At 45.4% G+C, this 21,831-nt stretch overlaps 1 protein-coding gene across 4 annotated transcripts in view; it reads right to left on the reverse strand.

Annotated features, from left to right (window-relative positions):
• KDM5A (lysine demethylase 5A) overlaps nt 1-21,435 on the reverse strand; it is a 76,701-nt gene extending 55,266 nt beyond the window's left edge. For 3 of the 4 annotated variants that reach the window (XM_040345264.1, XM_040345262.1, XM_040345261.1), the window contains exons 1-3: nt 19,831-21,435; nt 2,161-2,238; nt 780-902 (exon numbers count right to left, since the gene is read on the reverse strand). In XM_040345264.1, the coding sequence (XP_040201198.1) occupies nt 780-902; nt 2,161-2,238; nt 19,831-19,977 (348 nt within the window). In that variant the 5' untranslated portion in view covers nt 19,978-21,435. The remainder of the gene's footprint in view (nt 1-779; nt 903-2,160; nt 2,239-19,830) is intronic. The other variant, XM_040345263.1, reaches the window with a different exon arrangement.
• Nucleotides 21,436-21,831: the final 396 nt, after the last annotated feature.

Here is a 21,831-nt window from a genome sequence, read left to right on the forward strand (position 1 = left end):
GAGCGCAAGTTCTCTAACATCCACCAACTCTGTGATGTCGTCATGGAGGAGTGGAAGAGGACTCCAGTGGCAATTTGTGAAGCTCTGGTCAACTCCATGCCCAAGAGGGTTAAGGCAGTGCTGAAAAATAATGGTGGCCACACAAAATATTGACACTTTGGGCCCAATTTGGAAATTTTCACTTAGGGGTGTACTCACTTTTGTTGCCAGCGGTGTAGCCCCAACTTCAAAGCGACAGGTGCTGGCTCTGCACAGGTCCATGAAGAAAGAACACATCCTGGACTGCCGCACTCAATTGAATGGCATCTTTATTGTATAAAAACAATGTAATCCAATATACATTCAAATGAAAAGTAGACAAAAAAGACGTGAGATGCTTACTCATAGCTAAGAGTAAGCATTTCACGATGCGAAACGCGTTAGCCATCTTGTCCTTGTTTTGTCCACTTTTCATTTGACTGTATATTGGATTACATTGTTTTTATACAATAAAGATGCCATTCAACCGAGTGCGGCAGTCCAGGATGTGTTCTTTCATATTACGTTTCTTTGGCACGTATTTAGACCTTTGGTCCCAATACAAGCTGCTCACTTTATTTTTATTATCACTATCATGGTTGTTCGTTATTTATCCAGGGTGCGTGGCTATAGGTTTGTACCCATTCTTTTTACACAGCATAATACAAATAACTGGCACCTACCACTCAGAAATCACATCCACAACATTCCATCACTGACATCCATTCCTGAAAAGCGGTGTTATGTTAGGAATGACATACCTTACTCAATGCATAGACATCCAAGAGCTTTCGATCCACTACTGGGATTCTCAACGCGGAGCCTTGTAACTCCCAGAACTTTGCCAGCTGGTCCAAAAAGTCAAGCTTCACACGGGTTATTGCCTAGCAAACAATAACAACATTATTTATTTTTACCTTTAGTAATAAAAAAAACATTATCCAATATATTCCAAGTGTAATTGTATTATAATTAACAGCAAAATAAATAAAAAAGGTAACCACGCCTATGAAATAAATAAGCGCAGCCAAATTTAATTTTGTTTATAATAAATAGGGGAAGATCAATATGTTCTGTTGTGTTTTTTATGGGATGTTGGCGTCCCTATCAGAACACAAAGGTGCAGCAGGGGAGATCGCCATACTAGTATGGCAATCTCTCAGTCCCCCCCCCATAGAGGAAACCCCTCATGAGATCATTGCATACTAATGTGTATGTGTGATTGGGCACCAGTGATCACATGGTACCTGGGCCAATTACAGCACCCTGTACCATATGATAGCTGTGGCAAAAAAATAATAATAATAAAAAAATTGTTTAAAAAAAATTGAATAACATTTTTTTTTTTAAATCATACTGTGACAAGTAAGTATCCCTGATCACCGCCACACCAAACATATGCTGTACTGCACTGGCAATGTAAAATAAAAAGTGTGGGGAAAAAAATTGTGACAAAAATGTACAACTTCAAAACACTCTACATGCCTCTTACTAAATATATTTGACTACTTTCCAATAACAGGTAAGTTGGGGGGGGGGGGGGTCATTTTTTACTGTTATGGCATTTTAGGGCCTCAAAAAGTGAGATCTGTACATCAGGATTGATCAATTTTCCTGTATTGATAGTTACCCTTATTTGTGGACTCTATAAACTTCCGTACAGACTAAATATGCACTGATTTGTTTTTTTTTGATGAAACAAAATGTAGCAGAATACATTTTGGCCTAAATTTATGAAGATTATTTGTTTGCTAAATTTTATAACAGAAACTTACAAAAACGTGTTTGTTTTCCGTTTTTTTTTTAATTGTATGTATTTTTCAGTTGATATAGGAAAAAATAATAACCCCAGGGGTGAAAAAATACAACCAAAAGAAAGCTCTATTTGGGTGATAAAAAGGATATAAAATTGAATTTGTGTACAGTGTTGCATGACCGCGCAATTGCCAGTTAAAGTAGCACAGTGCTGAATATCAAAAAGTGCCCCGGTCATAAAGGGGGTAAAATCTTCCAGAGGTTAAGCCGGCTGCAACGTATCTGCCAGCCAACAAATATGCAAATCAGTTTGATAAAAACACCTGTCACAAGCCAGGTATCTCTCTCATGCAATATTCCACCTCTAGACTCAGACGAGTACCATACCTCCAGCTCATTGAGCCGCTGCACTCGAGGGGTGAAGCTGAAACTCTTGACATCGCAAGCAAATGGTGGCTGCCAGTCCTAAAAAATACAGTGCAAGAAAATTATTGTAAAAAACAAACTAAAACGTAAAAAGATACCACCAAGCAAAATTCACATCACACTTGACTGCATAACATAACCCAAAAACTTTAAATATATTCAAATCCTAATGCATAAAATTCAAAACTAGGGTTTAGGCAGATATAAAAGAAAAGCATTAAAGTGGTCCTAAAAGGCTCACGGTTTTTACCTTCATTCATTCGGGGCTCTCCCTCCTCATTGACTTAGACAGCAGCGGAAGCCATTGATTTCCGCTGCTGTCAATCACAGCCAGTAAGCCAATAAGGAGTGAGAGAGGGGCGGGCCGAGCCTCTGCGTATAAAATGGACATGCAGAGCAGTGGCGAGTGAACCTGCCTGGGTGCCCCCAGAGCAAGCTTCTTGCTTTGGGGGCACTCAGCAGGAGGAAGGGGCCAGAGGGGTCAGCGGGCGACCTGAGAAGAGGAGGATCTGGGCTGCTCTGCACAGAGCAGGCAAGTATGACATGTTTGTTATTTTAATGTAAAAAAAAAATTACAATATTTTAATTAGGGCTGGGGGGAAAAATATATATATTTGAGCCCAGGTTTACACTGGGTACGATTTGGTTCGATTTGAGATGCAATTTCACTTGTGAAATCGCATCTCAAATCGGCGGCATTTGCCGGCAATTGTCGGCAATGACACCGTCCTAATCGGTGCGACGCCGCATCTGCGGCGCTGCACCGATTTCAAAAAGTAGTTCCTGTACTACTTTTTGCGATTTAGGGCCGCGATTTACATAGACATCTGTGCAGAAACCTGCACAGATGTCTCTTAAATCGCGGCCGAAATTCGGGACTGCCAGCGGGAGTGAAATCGTGCGAGTTCAGCTGAACTCACACGGCTTCACTCCCGCAGCCCAGTGTGAACCAGGGCTGAATCGTGAACCGAGTTCAAACTGATTCAGATTTTCAGAAAATCTAATTTTTTTCCCCAGGACCAGCGTGGTGTCAGCAGAGGCCAGACATCGCGGACTAGGCCGTAGACGCGGCCTTACCTAAAAACTCCTGCCTGCATCTCATCAGGACCTGCGCGGTGTCCATATAATAAAAAAACACTTGATTCGAATTGTAAATCGTTTTTTTTTTTTTTATAAAAAACACAAACAAAAAAAAAAACACACACACAGGGGGAAAAAAAAGCATTAGCAAACCTCAAGAAAATGTCCCCATTTTTGCTAAATGAAAACGTATGTATTCAAAACACCAGCAGAAGCATTTTTGGTATAAATAAAAAGTACTGCTCTTCAGTTTACACACAAATATTAGAGAGCAGGCCAAGGAATTTCGTCATAATAGCATATTCCAATCTCCTATCATCACATGAAAGGCAGGCCATAGACGCGTCAAAAGCTGAACGTTCTGTCGATTGAAAAACAAAAATGGTGCATACGATTGATTGTGCCATCATTTGCTTTGCTTTTCTAAAAAAAAAAAAAAATCCAGCATGTTGGATCAGACACTTTTGATTGCGGCACAAACATTGCAGCTGGCATACTTATGATGTGAAAAATTAATAACCATGAATTTTCGTTTAGTTTTCAACTCATCTATGGCCGGCATAAAGCCTGGTATACACTACTAGTGTTTTTTTGTTTGTTTAACCTAGTAGGGATGAAACGAAAACAAAAAAAAAACAAATCAGGAAAAGCCTGTGTACTAACTATGCAATGTTAGTACAGGGATATACCCTGCTGTGCTATTGTGTTCTGACAGGACACTCAGGTCAGTGCTCTCAGCCATTGGTTGAGCCGATCGGCAGACCCTTTTTGGTCATGCAGATTTGACAGAAGCCGGCCAAATGGGTGGCTTCTGTCGGACTGGCTGCAATACACATGGGCCGAATGTCGGACGGTTTCTGTTGAACCGGCCAATGCCGCCCGACATTTGGACCGCGTGTGCCTTAGGCTCATTTAAGAATCTAAATATTTAGTCTTAAAAGTAAAACGGACTTGGCATGAAAAGTAGCTGAACCAACAACAGTGTTGAAGTGCTAGTACTTTTTGGGCACTAACATTGGTATGAGTAGGCACCACACACATCCTAGTGTTCCTGTGGAGATTTAGGGCCTAAGCTGTATACAGTCCTGCTTTTCTCTCCCACTTCCTAGGGGACAGCAAGGTCTGCAACCTGTCAGGCTGAAATGCGGTGTGGCTGGACGGGGCTATAGCGGGTGGTTAAAGCCCTATGCGTTTTTGGACATATGCCCGGAATGCAGGTATTCTGCATAAGTACCACTCAGCACAGCCACAGTGTATTTCAGCCTGCCAAAGACCTGCTGGTATGTGAATTGGATCCGACCTCAAGTGGCCCTAGTATATGTCCATACATGTGAGATAGGGGCCTTAGATGGTAAGATCGTTGTGAACAGAGACTGGTGTGAATGTACACAATGTGTAAATTGTCAGCGTTATATATAAATACCTGTAACAAATAAGTAAAAATAAACCTTCCACAAGTAAAGATTCTTTATACAATTCTTTGTAAAAGACCTGTCACCAGGGTGCATAAAAATTATGTTTTTATATATATATAACAAATAAAATGATAAAAAAAAAAAAAAGTAGAAAATTGGATTTAAATACTATTTTTTTTTTATTTATTTTTTATGAAATGCAATTTTAATCAAATGCTTTTGGAGTAAAAATCTATCTAAATATCGTTTTTTTTATTTCAGATACGTTAATAATTTAGTTTACTCATCATGAAATGGAGCTTAGTTATGTAGCATGAGGCTGTATATTCTGCAATATTTACACTTTTGGTAAACTCATTTAATGAATCCAAGCTCTGCAAGCTGTGATAACATGCACTGCATTGATGCATTCACATCATTTCACATTGACCATGAGATAAAACAAAGTCCTTTATGTTTTGCAAATCTATGTACACTAAAAACTGTATGATTGAATCGGTTCTGATATCGCCGTTTTACTAACCCGACAGCTTATTATTCTAAATAGGAAACCTTCATTATTTTTTTTGCAAATATTAAAGATTCTAACTACAAGCAAGAATAACTTCTTACATTTAAAGAGCACCTGTCATTTCCGATCCATCATGGCAGCGTCTGTTAGCAGGAATCCACTCACCTGCTGCCGCCACAGCCCTCACCTTGTCGTGTCACCGCCGCATCACCAGCCCTCCCATTAAAGTGAAGGACTGTCGGTGAGTCAACAGCGGGTCAGAGGAGAAGCCACTGCGGGACAGAAATGACAGTTTCTCTTTAAAATGTATGATTTAAATTCACTTGATTCAAATCGAGCCTTTTTACTAGTGATTTAAATCAGGGCTCGATGAAGTCCGGGCTCCAGGTCGCAATTGCGACTAGAATTAGCGACCTGGCGCCTTGGGGAAGGGAGCATAGGCATCCTGTGTCTCCGTGCGTCCCCACCTCCCCCGCTGCGCGATTGCGTCAGGCCGCGCTGGCCGGTAATCGAGACCGCGGATTTGCGTCCTTCTGCAGGCCTTTGCTTCCTTCTGTGATCTGGCGCCGTCTTGTGGTGGCTGTTGGTATGACATACAACCAGAAATGTTAATGGCGCTTTCCCTGTGTTTTCACTGCCATCTCCTTCCCTCTGATTAGAAGCCCCAAACATTATTATATATTTTTTATTCTAACACCCTAGAGAATAAAATGGCGGTCGTTGCAACACTTTCTGTCACACCGTATTTGCGCAGCGGTCTTACATGTGCACTTTTTTTGAAAAAAAATACCAGTTACACTTACGGTAGCTGTTTTTCTGTAAGTCTTACAGGACGGCACCTTGAGAGTAGACTGGCTCCACCTGACAGGAAACACAATCAGAAAGAGGTTTAAAAGCCCCGCCCCTCCCCGTGCACCTCAGTTAGTGATAAAGTAACCACCATAAGAGCACGGGAACCAGTATATAAAAATACAAACCATATAAATTCCTCAGGGTGGGAAATAGGCCTGCCGTCCTGTAAGACTTACAGAAAAACAGCTACCGTAAGTGTAACTGGTATTTTCTCAAGTCGTCTTCCAGGACGGCACCTTGAGAGATAAGCAAGTAACCCTCAGGCCTACCTTAGGGCGGGACAACTGCCTGCAGGATTCTTCTGCCAAACGTCAAGTCTTGGGGTGACAGAAGTTCCACTCGGTAGTGTTTGAGAAAGGTGTTCTGGCTTGACCACGTTGCTGATCTACAGATTTGTTCCACTGAAACTCCTGCTCTCTCTGCCCAGGAGGTTGCTATAGATCTCGTGGAATGTGCCTTGACTTTAGGTACTGTTTTGCCAGCTTTAATGTATGCTAATGAAATTGCCTGTCTTATCCACCTAGATATAGAGGCTCTAGATGCTTGGCAACCCTTTTTCTGTCCTGAAAAATTAATTAGCAAGTGAGATGAGCGTCTGAACTCGCTCACCCTTTCCAAATAACTTAACAAACAGCGTCTTACATCCAAACAGTGGAAGGTCTCTTCCCTTTCGTTCTGTGGATTTGCGCAAAATGAAGGAAGAATAATTTCTTGTGACCTATGAAATTTCGTTGCCACCTTAGGTAGGTACAGGGGATCCTGACTTAGGACTACCCTGTCTTCAAAAAGACGAAAATAAGGCTCTTTGATTGAGAGCGCCTGCATGTCTCCTATTCTTTTGGCCGTAGTAATAGCCAGAAGAAAGGAGAATTTAAATGTCAACAGCCTAACCGGAATGCTGTCTATCGGTTCAAACGGAGGTTTGGATAGATGGTCTAGAACCAAGGTGAGGTCCCAGGGGGGAACCCTGGAGATTTGAATAGGGGATAACCTATCCCTAGCCGACAGGAATCGCTTGATCAGCGGATCCAGGGCCAGCCTCTTGTCTAAAAAGTAGGACAAGGCGGCTACCTGTACTCTTAAGGTTCTTGTGGCTAGTCCTAGATCAACTCCTTCCTGGAGAAATTCCAGGATGACAGATATTTCAGGTAGTGGGGCTTGCCTGGCTGCACACCAGCGTGAAAAAACCCCCCAGGTCTTAGCATAGATTTTCCTAGTGACCTCCTTATGACTAGCCAAAAGGGTATTTATTACCTTCTCCGAACAACCTCTCCGCTGCAGGTTCCACCTCTCAAGTACCAGGCCGTCAGACTGAAAAAGTCGGGCTCTGGGTGAAAGATCGGTCCCTGCCGCAGAAGGTCCACTCGGACCGGGAGAGGAAGGGGAGGAAGAACTGACCAACGTTCTAACATTGGGAACCAAGCTCTTTTGGGCCACTGGGGAGCGATCAGGATCAGCTTCCCCCGTGAGCGACTCAGTTTCTGTAGGACCCTTGGGATCAGACTCAGGGGAGGGAAAGCATAGGCCAGCTGAAATGTCCAGGCCTGGGCCAACGCATCCACACCCTCCGATCCCTGATCCCGGGAGAGGGAGAAGAACCTTTCTACCTTCCTGTTCTTCCTGTTCGCGAAGAGGTCTATCTCTGGGTTGCCGAAACGATGTCGAACCCAGTCGAAGACTTCTCGATTTAATTCCCACTCCCCCTGGAGGATGGGTTGGCGGCTTAGAAAGTCCGCTTCTAAGTTTAGGACTCCCCTGATGTGGATTGCTGAAAGGGAGAGGACTCTCTGTTCTGCCCAACTCAGAATTTCTAAGGACAGCCTTAGGAGGGAACGGGACCTGGTGCCTCCCTGGTGATTTATGAACGCCACCGTGGTTGCGTTGTCGGAGAGAATCTGTATTTCTTGGTTTATGACTCTCTCCTCGAACGCCTCCAAGGCCTTCCCGACCGCTAATAATTCGCGGAAGTTGGAAGAGGACCTGCTCTGTTGTCGATCCCAGCACCCCTGGGCCTGGAGACCCGACATGTGGGCTCCCCACCCCCAGGAGCTGGCATCCGTGGTTATCCTGAGAGGATTTGTCTGGTTCCATGGGAGGCCTTCCTCCAAATTCTGAGGAATGAGCCACCACCCCAGTGTGCATTTTACTGACTCCGGGATGCTGACCCTGGAGTCTAGGGATGAGTCCTTCCCGTCCCAGGAGGAGAGCAGGAAGGCCTGCAGGGATCTGTAATGAAGCTGGGCCCATGGGACCGCTGGGATGCATGAGGTCATCAGTCCCAGTAACCTCATGATCTGTCTGAGGGAAATTTCTATTGACCCCATGACGGACCTGACCACTGACCCGAGTCTCTGGATCTTGTCCTCTGGAAGAACCAGCTTTTTCTCTATGGAATCTATCAGGAATCCCAGATACATTTTTCTCTGTTCTGGGAGGAGAGAAGATTTTTCTCTGTTTACAATCCATCCCAAAGATTCCAGAGTAGTCAGGACGGTGGCCAGATCCGAGAGAAGGAGTTCTCGGCTGGGGTTGAAAAGCAGTAGGTCGTCCAGGTAGGGGACAAGGGAGATCCCTTTCAGATGTAGAAAGGCGACCACCTCTGCCAGGACCTTCGTGAAAACCCTTGGGCTGGAGGCCAGACCAAAGGGGAGTGCGGTGAACTGCCAGTGCTGAATCCCCTGAGGGGAGGCAATGGCAAATCGGAGGAACCTTTGATGGTCCCTGAAGACTGGGACATGGAGGTAGGCGTCCCTCAAGTCTATGGTTACCATAAAGACTCCTTCTAACAACAGTCCCTTGAGACTGTAAATGTTTTCCATGCGGAATTTCTTGTAGAGGAGAAAGGTATTTAAAAGTTTTAAATTTATGATCAATCGGAATTTCCCCGAAGGTTTGGGCACCATGAAAATATGTGAGTACACCCCCTGACCCTGTTGTCCTGGCGGAACTGGGATTATGACTGCCTGCTGAGCTAGATCTGTGACACTTCCCAGAAGGGCAGCTGCCTTGAGGGGATCTTGGGGTAGATGAGTGAGGAGAAATATTGGGGGGGGAAGTTGTCGGAATTCCAATCTGTAACCCTCCCTCACTATTTGCAGAATGTGAGGACTCCGTGTTATACTCTCCCAGGCTGGAAAAAATTGGGAGAGTCTTCCCCCGACTCTTAAGTCACTTGGAGTCCTTACCTGCGGGTTTGGGATCGGGGAAAAGGATACCCCCTTTTGGCTTATCCTTTCCCGCGATCCAACGCTTATTAAAGGCCGATCTTCGGTCAGAAGGTCGGTTTTTATTCTGGGGGCCTCGAAAAAATCTTCTCCTGTTAGGTCTAGGTTTTGGGGGGAACCGTTTCCCCTTTTCTGAGGCCCTAGTTAGAGCTTGATCAAGTCCTGCCCCAAAGAGAAGAGTACCTTCAAAGGGCAGGGCACATAGACGGGTCTTGGAAGCAAGATCACCTTCCCACGTCTTGAGCCATACCGCCCTTCTGGCGGCGTTGACGAGAGCACCCGTCTTAGCAGAGGATCGGACTGTTTCAATCGATGCGTCTGCAAGATAGGCAACCGCACTGCCTATGACTGTAAGAGAATCTCTAATTTCTTTAAACTTGGAGGTCTGAGGTACATGCTCCAGAAGTCTGGTTAACCAGGTATCTGCATTCCTAGCGATGCAGGAAGAGGCTAAAGCGGGTCCAAGGGCGGCCGTATTAGCCTCCCAGGCCCTGCGAAGGGAGGTGTCTGCCCGCCTGTCTAAGGAATCCTTTAAGTTTCCTGCATCTTCAAACGAGAGGTCAGACTGCCTGGAGAGTTGGGCTAGAGATGCATCTAGTTTAGGAGTTTTAAACAAAGTATTTTCTAACTCCTCCTTAAAGGGACAGCGCCTCTTCCAGGTCTTGTACCTTAGTAGTTTCTTTTCAGGCTCAGCCCATTCCCTCAGAACTATATCTTTAAGTGACTGATGGACTGGGATAACCTTTGGCTGGGGTTTAGCTAAACCCTGGTACATTCTGTCCTGAGGTGACACCAGCTCTGCTGGCTGCTGGATCCCCTCAGAGGCATAGACAGCAGACAGCAGACCCCCCATGTCATCTGTAGAAAAAATATATTTGCCTGATCTGGCATCCTCATCCTCATCCTCAGAATGACTATCAACTACCCCATCTTCTGGAGCCTCTGAATCTTCGGTGTCAGATAGGAGAGACTCCCTAGCCCTGGAAACTCGTGGCACTGGGGTGGATGAGCTCTCTTGAGAAGAGGGGCCGGCTGCTATGGGCTCAGGATCCCTATTTTTTAAGGTGTCCTTAAATTCCTTTAATGTGGAGAGCATTTGGGATTGGACAGCTAGGAATTCTTTCATAATCAGGGAAGTTTCCTTTGCTGTCAATTTTTGTATGCATTTGGCACAAAGAAGTTTGGAGTAATCTGCAGCCAGCTTAATGCTACAGTTACCACACCTCTTGGTTTTGGAAGTGTGTTTTAGGGAGAGAATAGCAGCTTCCCCCTGGGCAGAAACCTCCTCCCCTGTAAGGGGAGAGAAAAAATATATCACAGTTCAAACATCAAGTGTGAGAGGAGAGGAGAGGGGGGGGGGGGGGGAGGGAGAGGACCCAGTCCAATATGCCCCCCTGACATTCTGAGGCAGACTCACCCTTGGTGGTGTCCTTGGCAGCGGCTGCTAGCGAACGATCCTCGCGCTCCATAGCGAAGTCGTGTAGGCGCCACTCTCCTCCTTGCTGCAGTGAGAACAGCGAGGAGCCGACGCCGCTGGCGGCCGCCATTTTGGTGAAGACCGGAAGCGGAACTTCGTCATCACCGCGCGCCGCCTGTGACGCGGCGTCGACTGCTGGCTCCATTCGAAAATGTCCCCGGGAGGACAGTACACCGGAGCCACGCTGAGGAAGCCCTCACACCCGCCCAGCAGGTAAGGGGTCCTGGAGGAGAGGGAACATGGCCACATAGGAGTACTGGAATAGCCACTATCCCAGGGATTCCTACAGAAAGGAAAGAAGGGGGGTATTGTTTTCAATCTCCCCCCCCCCCCCCCTATCACACGGGGAAAACCCCCCGGGACAGGCATTACACCTTTAAGCTGAGGCAGGGACGGCCCCCAGGACCCACTGCTCAGTACCCGGAGGGGGACCACCAGCCCCAGGCCTTAGGTCTGATAAAAAATAACAAACTGTTTCGCTGGTGGGAAACACAATCAATAACTGAGGTGCACGGGGAGGGGCGGGGCTTTTAAACCTCTTTCTGATTGTGTTTCCTGTCAGGTGGAGCCAGTCTACTCTCAAGGTGCCGTCCTGGAAGACGACTTGAGAAAAAATGTAATTAAAAAAATAAGACAACAGTAAAGTTGGCCCAATTTTTTTTTATATTGTGAAAGATAATGTTACGCTGAGTAAATTGATACCCAACATGTCACGCTTCAAAATTGCGCCCGCTCGTGGAATGGCAACAAACTTTTACCCTTTAAAATCTCCATAGGCGACGTTTAAAACAATTCTACAGGTTGCATGTTTTGAGTTACACAGGAGAGGTCTAGGGCTAGAATTATTGCTCTCGCTCTACCAATCGCGGCGATACCTCACGTGTGGTTTGAACACTGCTTTCATATGCGGGCGCTACTCATGTATGCGTTCGCTTCTGCGCTCGAGCTCGGTGGGACGGGGCTCCTAACTTTTTTAGCTGGCTCCTAGATTCCAAGCAAATTTGTCAAATCCACCCTGCCCGTCACCTTTAACTCATCATCAGTTTGATGGCAGTTGTAACATTTTCTAACACACACGTCCAAATGTCTGTCTTCAAGTCCCAATTTCCATCAAATAGGCAGACTGTGCTTTTCCGATTAGAAATGTTGTACAGTGATTGTGTTTTACTGCCAGGATAATGAAAAACTATACATCCGCTATGTGGCTGATCATGTAATCTCAGCAGCTCTAAATATATCTAGATTTCTTTTTTGCTTGCTGAAAAACGGAGTCTCCCACTCTTACAGATCGGGATTTGTCTATGCAAAGCAGGCCATGTGTAAATGATTATGGAAATGAACCTGGACACAGAGACAACATGAAATATTTATGATCAGGAACATATCTGGCATCCGAAAGGCATTCCGTTTCTTGGGTGTGGTTAACTGACCAGGTTTACTTATACAGCAGGGCCCCAGCTTCCCCATCATGCCACCCTTGTCATACGGGTATGACCAGAGAGAATACAGGCTTTTCCAGTGTTTGTACTACCCTCTTAGAATGACCGTTAAAGCCTAGTACACACAGGTTGGGTGGCACATTCAGCCCGCGTGTACTGCAGCTGTTCGGCCGGCTTCTGTCGATAAGGCATGACCGGAAAAGGTGAGAGCGCCTGGCTGTAACTCTCGGGTTTGATTTACTAAAACTGGAAAGTGCAAAATCTGGGGCAGCTGTGCGTTGTAACCAATCAGCTGCTAACTTCAGCTTGTTCAATTAAGCTTTGACAAGCTGTTTCCACTAGTGCGACTTGTCATGTGACTTTGGACGCATAAGTCACAGCCCATTGATTTCAATGACACCCGTTTCCATCTATGCGACTTTTGATGCAACTTTGATCCAGAGACTGTAAAGATAGAATCCAAGCTGCACTCAAAGTTGCATCAAAGTCGCACCCTAAATCGCGTGCCTTTGTGGTCGCAATAGTGGAAACGTAGCCTAAGGCTCGATTCACACTAGTGCGGGCTGTGTGTTCCTGTTATTGCATTGATTCCCACAACCGAATCGCACTGCTTTTGTGAGACGCACGGGACTGCCATTCATTCCGAATGGCACCCCCATGCATCTCAGCCCAAAGAGCGATTGCAGGTGCGGGAAACGCATTTTTCAAAAAGACCATGTGGTTTCCCTGCGGCCATGTTTTATAAAAAATAAATAAAAAGAAGAAGTGCATGCACCTTTTTTGTGCATTTCACGCAGCACAGCAGTCCATTCAATTCAATGGGCTGCCATTAAGCAGGGATCGTACAAATCCCGGGCGCCATTTTTTTTTTTTTTGTGAGCTGGTGCCATCTGGTGGTGAGCCGTTGGTATTACAAGTTAAGCATTACAAGTTAAACAGCAATTCTAAAGTCATTTTTCACTATTTTCACTGCCATCTTCTTCCCTCTAATTAGAACCCCCAAACATTATATATATTTTTTATCCTAACACCCTAGAGAATAAAATGGCGATCGTTGCAATACTTTGTCACGCCGTATTTGCGCAGCGGTCTTACAAGCGCACTTTTTTTAATTAAAAAATAAGACAACAGTAAAGTTATCCCCATTTTTTTTAATATTATGAAAGATAATGTTACGCCGAGTAAATTCATACCCAACATGTCACGCTTCAAAATTGCGTTTGAACACAGTTTACATATGCGGGCGCTGTTCACGTATGTGTTCGCTTCTGCGCGCAAGCTTGTCGGGACGGGGTGCGTTTTCTGGCTCCTAACTTTTTTAGCTGGCTCCTAGATTCCAAGCAAATTTGTCAACCCCTGCATTAAGGATGAGCTCCGGCGTGTTCACATAGAACACGTGCAGAGCCCGCCAGGAAGTGAGCACGGCGCTAATCACAGCCAGGGAGACATTTCACGATCCCTGCAGCCGAGCATCGGGACAATGTCTCCCTGGCTTTGATTAGCACAGCGCCGTGCTCACTTCCTGGCGGGCTCTGCACGTGTTCTATGCGAACACGCCGGAGCACATCCTTAGCTGCCATGCCCGAACAAACACGGGACGCACTAGTGTTAACCAAGCCCAAGGCCCCTTTCACATCTAGGATTTTTTCAGGTGTTTTAGCGCTAAAAATAGCGCTGAAATACCGCCTGAAAAACTCCTGCCCTGCAGTCTCAGTGTGAAAGCCAGAGTGCTTTCACACTGAGGTGATGCGCTGGCGGGACCGCTCCAAAAGTCCTGCTAGCAGCATCTTTGGAGCGGTTAAGGAGCGGTGTGTTTACCGCGCCTCCACCGCTCCTTCCCATTGAAAACAATAGGACACCGCGGCTATACCGCCGGCAATGCGCCTCTGCATAGGCGCATTGCCAGTGGTAGTAACCTTTTTTTGGCCGCTAGCGGGGGTTAAAACCGCACCACTATTGTCCGAATACCACGGCAATTCTAACGGTATAGCGCCGCTATACTGCCACCGCACCTCCCATCCCAGTGTGAAAGGGGCCTAAAACCTGGAAGCCGATTGGTTTCTATTCACAGCTACACCAAATTTTGCACTCTCCAGTTTTTAATAAGCCAACTCCAGTGTGTGGTAGCAGATAGTTTTTCCAACCAGCAAGATTCACCGATTCTCATCAGCAGAGGACTACATGAATGAAGCCCTAGGACCATTAAGATCTGGGAATTGCAGTACCAGGACTAAGACCAGCGAGTTATAAGCAACACAACTAGTCAGTGCACTACTATATACAGTTGTGAACCATCTGTATACACTGTGGTCCACTTCACTAATGAAAAAAATAAGTACAGGGATTTGTTTTGTGCATTGCCGGCCTATTCAAAATGAACAGGCTACTTTAATGCAGCACATCTCAGTGTGTAGTGACACAATCCATACTTTGAATGGGTCATTATTCCCAACAGCAAGGTGTGATTTGAGAACAAGTCCTCTAACGCCACTAGGACCAGTGCCGTGCGACTTCACTCGAAATCACAAGATTTGTAAACTGTATGTCGGTGCGACTTCAGAAGCAACTTGGAAGAAATCTGTGAAACTTCATGCACAGATGTCTATGCAAGTCACGCCTAACTTGCAAAAAGTAGTGCAAGAACTACTTTAACCACTCGCCGACCGCCTTACGTATTTTAACGGCGGCACTTTAAAGATGGATATCTCGGTAAAGGCAGCAGCTGCTGCCACAACTGAGGTATCCATCTTTAGTGCCGACGGTCCTGTAAACGATAACGGCGGTCTCCGCGGTGGATTCGCCGCGAGATCGCCGTTATCGGTGGCGGGAGAGGGGCCCCCCTCCCGCCGCTCTCCCGCGCCCTCCGCCGCTTACCGGAGCCGTCGGTAGCGGCGGAGGCGATCGGGACCGTCCGGCACCTGTGTGGGGATGCGACTGAGGGAAAAATCGCCCCCACCCGTCCCCATATCTCTGCTGGGCGGAAGTGACGTCAAAATGTCAGTCCCGCCCAGCGTCTTAAAGCAACATTTTTTTTTTTCTGTCATTTGAAAAAAATTACAGTTTAATTTTTTTTTAATTTTTTTGCATTTAAGCCTAAATATGAGATCTGAGGTCTTTTTGACCCCAGATCTCATATTTAAGAGGACCTGTCATGCTTTTTTCTATTACAAGGGATGTTTACATTCCTTGTAATAGGAATAAAAGTGATATTTTTTTTTCTTAATTCAGTGTAAAAAATTATACAAATAAATAAAAATAAATAAGAAAACAAAAAAAAAAATTTTAAAAACGCCCCGTCCCAACGAGCTCGCGCACAGAAGCGAACGCATACGCGAGTAGCGCCCGCATATGAAAACGGTGTTCAAACCACACAAGTGAGGTATCGCCGCGATCGTTAGAGCGAGAGCAATAATTCTAGCCCTAGACCTACTCTGTAACTCAAAAAATGCAACCTGTAGAATTTTTTAAACGTCGCCTATTGAGATTTTTAAGGGTAAAAGTTTGACGCCATGCCACGAGCGGGCGCAATTTTTAAGCGTGTCATGTGGGGTATCATTTTACTCGGCGTAACATTATCTTTCACAATATATAAAAAAATTGGGCAAAAATTATTGTTGTCTTATTTTTTAATTAAAAAAAATGAATTTTTCACAAAAAAAGTGCGCTTGTAAGACCGCTGCGCAAATACGGTGTGACAAAATGTATTGCAATGACTGCCATTTTATTCCCTAGGATGTCTGCTAAAAAAAAATATATAATGTTTGGGGGTTCTGATTAATTTTCTAGCAAAAAAATTGTGATTTTTACATGAAGGAGAGAAGTGCCAAAATAGGCCTGGTGATTAAGTGGTTAAAGTTCGGTGCGACTCCGATGGAATCGAACCGATTTGACCGCTTCCATTGCGGATCATAGGGTGAAGCGATCAAATCCCATGACATTTCGCACTGGTGACCGGGGGGCTAAAAGGAACATGCTACACTATCCAGGTTGGTGTAATCTGCATGTGTTCCCATTTCAGACTAATGTTCTATATACAGATTTATACAACGCAGAGGAAAGGGAATCCAGGGATTTGCTATACAAGGACACCTTCTGGAAAAGTTGCCTTGAAATCAATTCTTGATCTTACGTTCCTATTTTACACGCCTGCCGTTTCACATTTCCACAATGGCATTTTGTGTCCAAAGTTGTGGATTTTTTCTCTAGCGGCTAGCTCAGTATAGTTAAAATCCCTACTAAGTAACTGCTGAGATAACAATTTAACCACATAGCAAGCCTACAATTTTATAAATCTGACAAAGCAGAAGAATACGCCATTGTACACAGGCTTCAGCTTGTAGAAGATCAGTGTGTGCAGCAAACTTATACAAAGCTTTTAAAAATGTCTAGTGGGGCAGGAGACCTGATTTTTCATTGCTGTAGTTAAAGGGTCACTAAAGGAAAACATTTTTTAGCTGAAATGACTGTTTACAGGGTATAGAGACATAATAGTTAACGGATTCCTTTTAAAAATGATTAAAAATAGATAAAAACCAATCATATAATGTGCCTGCAGTTTAGTTTCATTTTTGCAGTTTCCTGGTTCTCTGATGTACAGAGCCAGAGAGCCAATAGAGGGCAGTGATGGATTGTAAAACGAAACTGGATTGGTGCTGACACAGTAATCACACCTCCTTGATTAGTCACCACAGTGAGAAATCTCCCAGTACTGTGGTGATCAGGAAACAGACAACCAGGAAGTGTGCAGAACAGAGAGGAATTACAGCAACATCAGAGCAATGAGGACATGAAACCAGGACTGCAGTAAGGTAAAGGAAGCTATTTAGCTAAAAAAAAAAAAAATTCCTTTAGTGACCCTTTAACCGGTTAACGACCGCCCACTGTAAATATACGTCGGTACTTTAAAGATGGATATCTCGTTAACGGCAGCAGCTGCTGCCACAACCGAGATATCCATCTCTTCAGTGAGCGGTCCTGTAAACGATAACGGCGATCTCCGCGAGATCGCCGTTATCGGTGGCGGGAGTGGGGCCCCCCTCCCGCCGCTCTCCCGCGCCCTCCGCCGCTTACCGGAGCCGTCGGTAGAGGCGGAGGCGATCGGATGCTGCTGCCTACTGTGTGAGAATGCGAGTGAGGGCAAGATGGCCCCCACCCGTCCCCATAGCTTTGCTGGGCGGAAGTGACGTCAAAACGTCAGTCCCGCCCAGCGTCTTAAAGAGACATTTTTTTCTTGTCATTTTTTTTAAATGACAACATTTCCATTTTTTTTTTTTGCATTTAAGTCTAAATATGAGATATGAGATCTGGGGTCAAAAAGACCTCACATTTAAGAGGACCTGTCATGCTTTTTTCTATTACAAGGGATGTTTACATTCCTTGTAATAAAAATAAAAGTGATACATTTTTTTTATTTTTATTTTATTTTAGTGTAAAAATTATAAAATCAATAAAAATAAATAAGAAAACAAAAAAAAATAGTTTAAAGCGCCCCGTCCCGACGAGCTCGCGCGCAGAAGCGAACGCATACGCGAGTAGCGCCCGCATATGAAAACGGTGTTCAAACCACACAAGTGAGCGAGAGCAATAATTCTAGCCCTAGACCTACTCTGTAGCTCAAAAAATGCAACCTATAGAATTTTTTAAACATCGCCTATCGAGATTTTTAAGGGTAAAAATTTGACGCCATGCCACGAGCGGGCGCAATTTTTAAGCGTGACATGTTAGGTATCATTTTACTCGGCATAACATTATCTTTCACAATATATAAAAAAATTGGGCCAAATTTATTGTTGTCTTATTTTTTAATTAAAAAAGTGATTTTTTTTCCAAAAAAAGTGAATTTTTTCCAAAAAAAGTGCGCTTGCTTATATATGCTTATGCATAGGATGCATAGGATGCATTAAGGTGAAAAAACAGTAAGCTTTACAACCCCTTTAAGTAACACTTACGGTCCTCTCCCTTCACCACTCTCTGATTGGTCAGTGAAATAGGAAGCAGCAGACCGAAAAAAGTTAATCTCTGTTAGCCCTGGTTTACACTGGGCTGCGGGAGTGAAGCCGTGCGAGTTCAGCTGAACTCGCACGGCTTCACTCCCGCTGGCAGTCCTGATTTTGGCCGCGATTTAAGAGACATCTGTGCAGGTTTCTGCACAGATGTCAATGTAAATCGCGGCCCGAAATCGCAAAAAGTAGTACAGGAACTCCTTTTTGAAAATCGGTGCAGCGCCGCAGATGCGGCGTTGCACCGATTAGGACGGTGTCATTGCCGACAATTGCCGGGAACTGCCGCCGATTTGAGATGCGATTTCACGTGAATCAGGTCCGAACCTTTGCCTGAATTCGCACCTAAAAATCAGACCCAAACACGCACAGGACCCTTTTTCAATCCTTAAAGCGCCCGCCCTGGACATGTGAACTGGCTCCATTGAGAGTCGGTCACACTCGCCTGTCATGTGAATTGGATGCGGGGAATTGTGTGAACCCAGCCTTAATATGAAACATAGCTGGAAGTACAGTAAAACCTTGGTTTAAGAGCGTTTTGCAAGACAAGCAAAATGTTCTATTACATTTTGCCTTGATATACAAGCCTTGATATAAGAGTAGCGTTGTGTCACAACTGAGTATAAAAAAAAAAAGAAAGGAGCCTCTAAGTGTAGCAATATGGTTACATTTAATGTAGGTCCAACATTTAGCAACGTATTGCTACACTTCGAGGTGCCTCTCTTCTCTTTTATATCTGTAAAAAAAATGTTTTGATATACAAGTGCTTTGGATTACAAGCATGTTTCTGGAACGAATTATGCTTGCAAATTAAGGTTTTGCATCTGTCATAAGATAATTATGTAGGTTGTCATTGCTGATCTCTACTTTGAAGAATGTTATTTCCTTTATATACCACATTGATGACTTTTCTTTAATGCATTCTGGAGTTATTGACCTAGAACAAGTATAGAGATAAGGCATTCTGACTATTCTTTTACTCAAAGCACTGAAGCCAAACAAACTGGCATTTTTAGAAGGAGGCGAGTATATTCCTGTCATGATAAACTTTTATCAATTCAGAAGAAGCTGTGTTATCTGAAGCCAAGGAATGTGGAAGGGTTTAGAATTCTTGCCACCCTCTCTGTGTCCTGCTGAACATACAGTAAGCATTTGCAATTCACCCTGACATAGGGTTGCCACCTCATCCCTTTAAAGCCGAACACCTTTGAATGAGGCCACTTCAATGCAGATAAGGCACAGAGTGAGTTTGATTACCACCTTAATCAGCCACAGAACCTGTCTAATTAATATGTGTTCAGGTTTAAAGGGATGAGGTGGCAACCCTACCCTGGCCATTTGTGAGGAATCGGGTGGCATATTTCGAAGCTACACAAAATGGCTTCTCTCTTGCACTTTTCCAATGGAAACATTTTACAAGAGCTCTGTCACACCTTGGTAAGAAGACTCAGATGTCAAGGACGCCACTTGTCAACTTCACCACCAGAGAAATAGGAGACCATCTGAGGCTTCTCACTGAGGTGTTTGCTTGCTGACAAAAGCCCTTTAATACCATCTGCCAGCTGCATGCAAATAATAGTTCTGTTGAATAAACCTTTCAGGTCAGAACATCTCGGTGTGCAGGGCAGGCTTACCTTGGGCGGCCTAATTTTGCATATTCCGGTTCTCTCAGCAATGGGACGAATACGCCCGATGAAGCTGAGAGGATCTGAGAATTCCTCCCAGGTTGGTTCAAAGACCGGGCACTCCGGAGGGGGCACAAATTCATTGTACGCAGCCATCCCAGGGGTTAATACTAATCCTTCAGCATAGAGTTACATGTACAGAGCAGTAAAAGGCAGCACAGATGCTTGGAGTGTGGAGTGCCAGCGGATGGAGAGGCATGTGGCCTTGTCACAACGGGACCCTCCACATCTCTTGGCAGTACAAAGCCCTTTGTTCATCTGCCACTCGTATTCCGAGGAGCGCGCGGGGGGGTAAAATCTAGTCTAACACAACACCCCAACTTTTAAAGAGCTCCAAGACAGTCCCAGAATCCTTCAGTGAAGCTGTAAATTATAATCCATCAGAGAGAATCTGTAGCTTCTTTCCCTGGATGCCCCCAGGTTGAGCCACTAAATGCACAATAACAGATCCACCCTGGAGGTGTCGCAATCCAAAATCCACACAGAGACAGATCCCATCACAAGATCACTCAGGGCAATTCATAGAACTGCTGCAATTAAAGGAAAAATCCTAAAATCCTTCAGGCAGATCTCTTCAGGTAATGGATCACCACCAGATGTATCCTGATAGAGGGTCCAGAGCAGATCCCTCCGGGTAATGGACCCCTCCCAGGTATCGGCCCTTAATGGATCAACCCCCTGGGTCTCTTTTGGTAACAGATCACCCTCCAGATCTCTCCAGGTAATAGATCGCCTCCAGGTTATGGATTACCTCCAGATTATAAATCCCCCCTGGATCTCTAAAGATAATGGATCATCCTCAGGTCCCTCCAGGTAATGGATCACGTCCAGATTTCTAAAGATAATGGCTCATCCCCAGGTCCCTCCAGGTAATGGATCACCCCAAGGGCCCCCAGCGAGTGGGTCACTCCTCGGATGTCTCCAGGTAACAGATTAGCCTGCAGGTCTCTCCAGGCCATGCATCCCTCCTCAGCCCTTTTCAGGTAATAGATTACCACCCCCCAGATCTGTCCAGATATTAGATCACCCCCCACGTCACTTCAGATGATGGATCATTCCAAGATGTCTCCAAGTCATACATCCTCCCCAGATCGGTCCAAGTAATAGATCACACGGAAATCTCCTCAGGTAATGTGAGGCCTCTCATTGAGTCCTGAAAGTGGCCCCTTCTCAGTTGGCTCCTCTCTGCGGTTCCTAGGGGCCCAGCACAGGTACTTCCGGTCTCTCTAGGGGGCCCTCCAGCATTCTTTCTCGTTACTGACACTTCCAGTCTATTTTCTCAGGCACCGGACAGCGAACACCGGTTTGTTTTGTTCCAAGTCCAGGGCCGGAAGTCGGGTCAGAGACAGCCGGAACTGTCCTCCTCCGCCGGTCGGAACTTAGTGCGCAGCCGTGACAAGATAAGGGGAGGGGACAGACAGCCTCCGGAGGTGAGAGGATGGGGTGTGAGGGGACATTGGGTTCTGCCTGTTACCGGAGGGTGAGAGACAGTGGAGGGAAACTCGGAAAGGGAATGGCGCATATCCCTCCGCGCCTACCACAGCACCGCACCACCTGGACCTGCCGCCAGAGGGAGCCAGGAGTCTAACCGGAGCCAATCAGAGCCCAGGGGAGGAGAACCCGTCACTGTGCTCTGCAACACCAGGAACGACCGCCAGAGGAAGTGTAGAAGCCGCTGACAGCCAATCAGAGCCCAGGGGGGCGAGGAATCTCATTAGTCTGCACTTCTTACTACTATTATTAGTGATTATCATTAATAATACTACTGAATTGTGAATGAATCGTATGTGTGTGCCCATCTATGAATAGGAAGATTGTGGGAGCGTGGGGTGACAGAGATAGGATGGGACCAGGGACAGTGGAGGGATTGGGGATGACAGAGATAGGATGGGACCAGGGACAATGGGGGAACTGGGGATGGCAGAGATATTATGGGACAGTGGAGGGACT

The sequence above is a fragment of the Rana temporaria genome, chromosome 3 (assembly GCF_905171775.1).
Source record: "Rana temporaria chromosome 3, aRanTem1.1, whole genome shotgun sequence".
Lineage (NCBI taxonomy): Eukaryota > Metazoa > Chordata > Amphibia > Anura > Ranidae > Rana > Rana temporaria.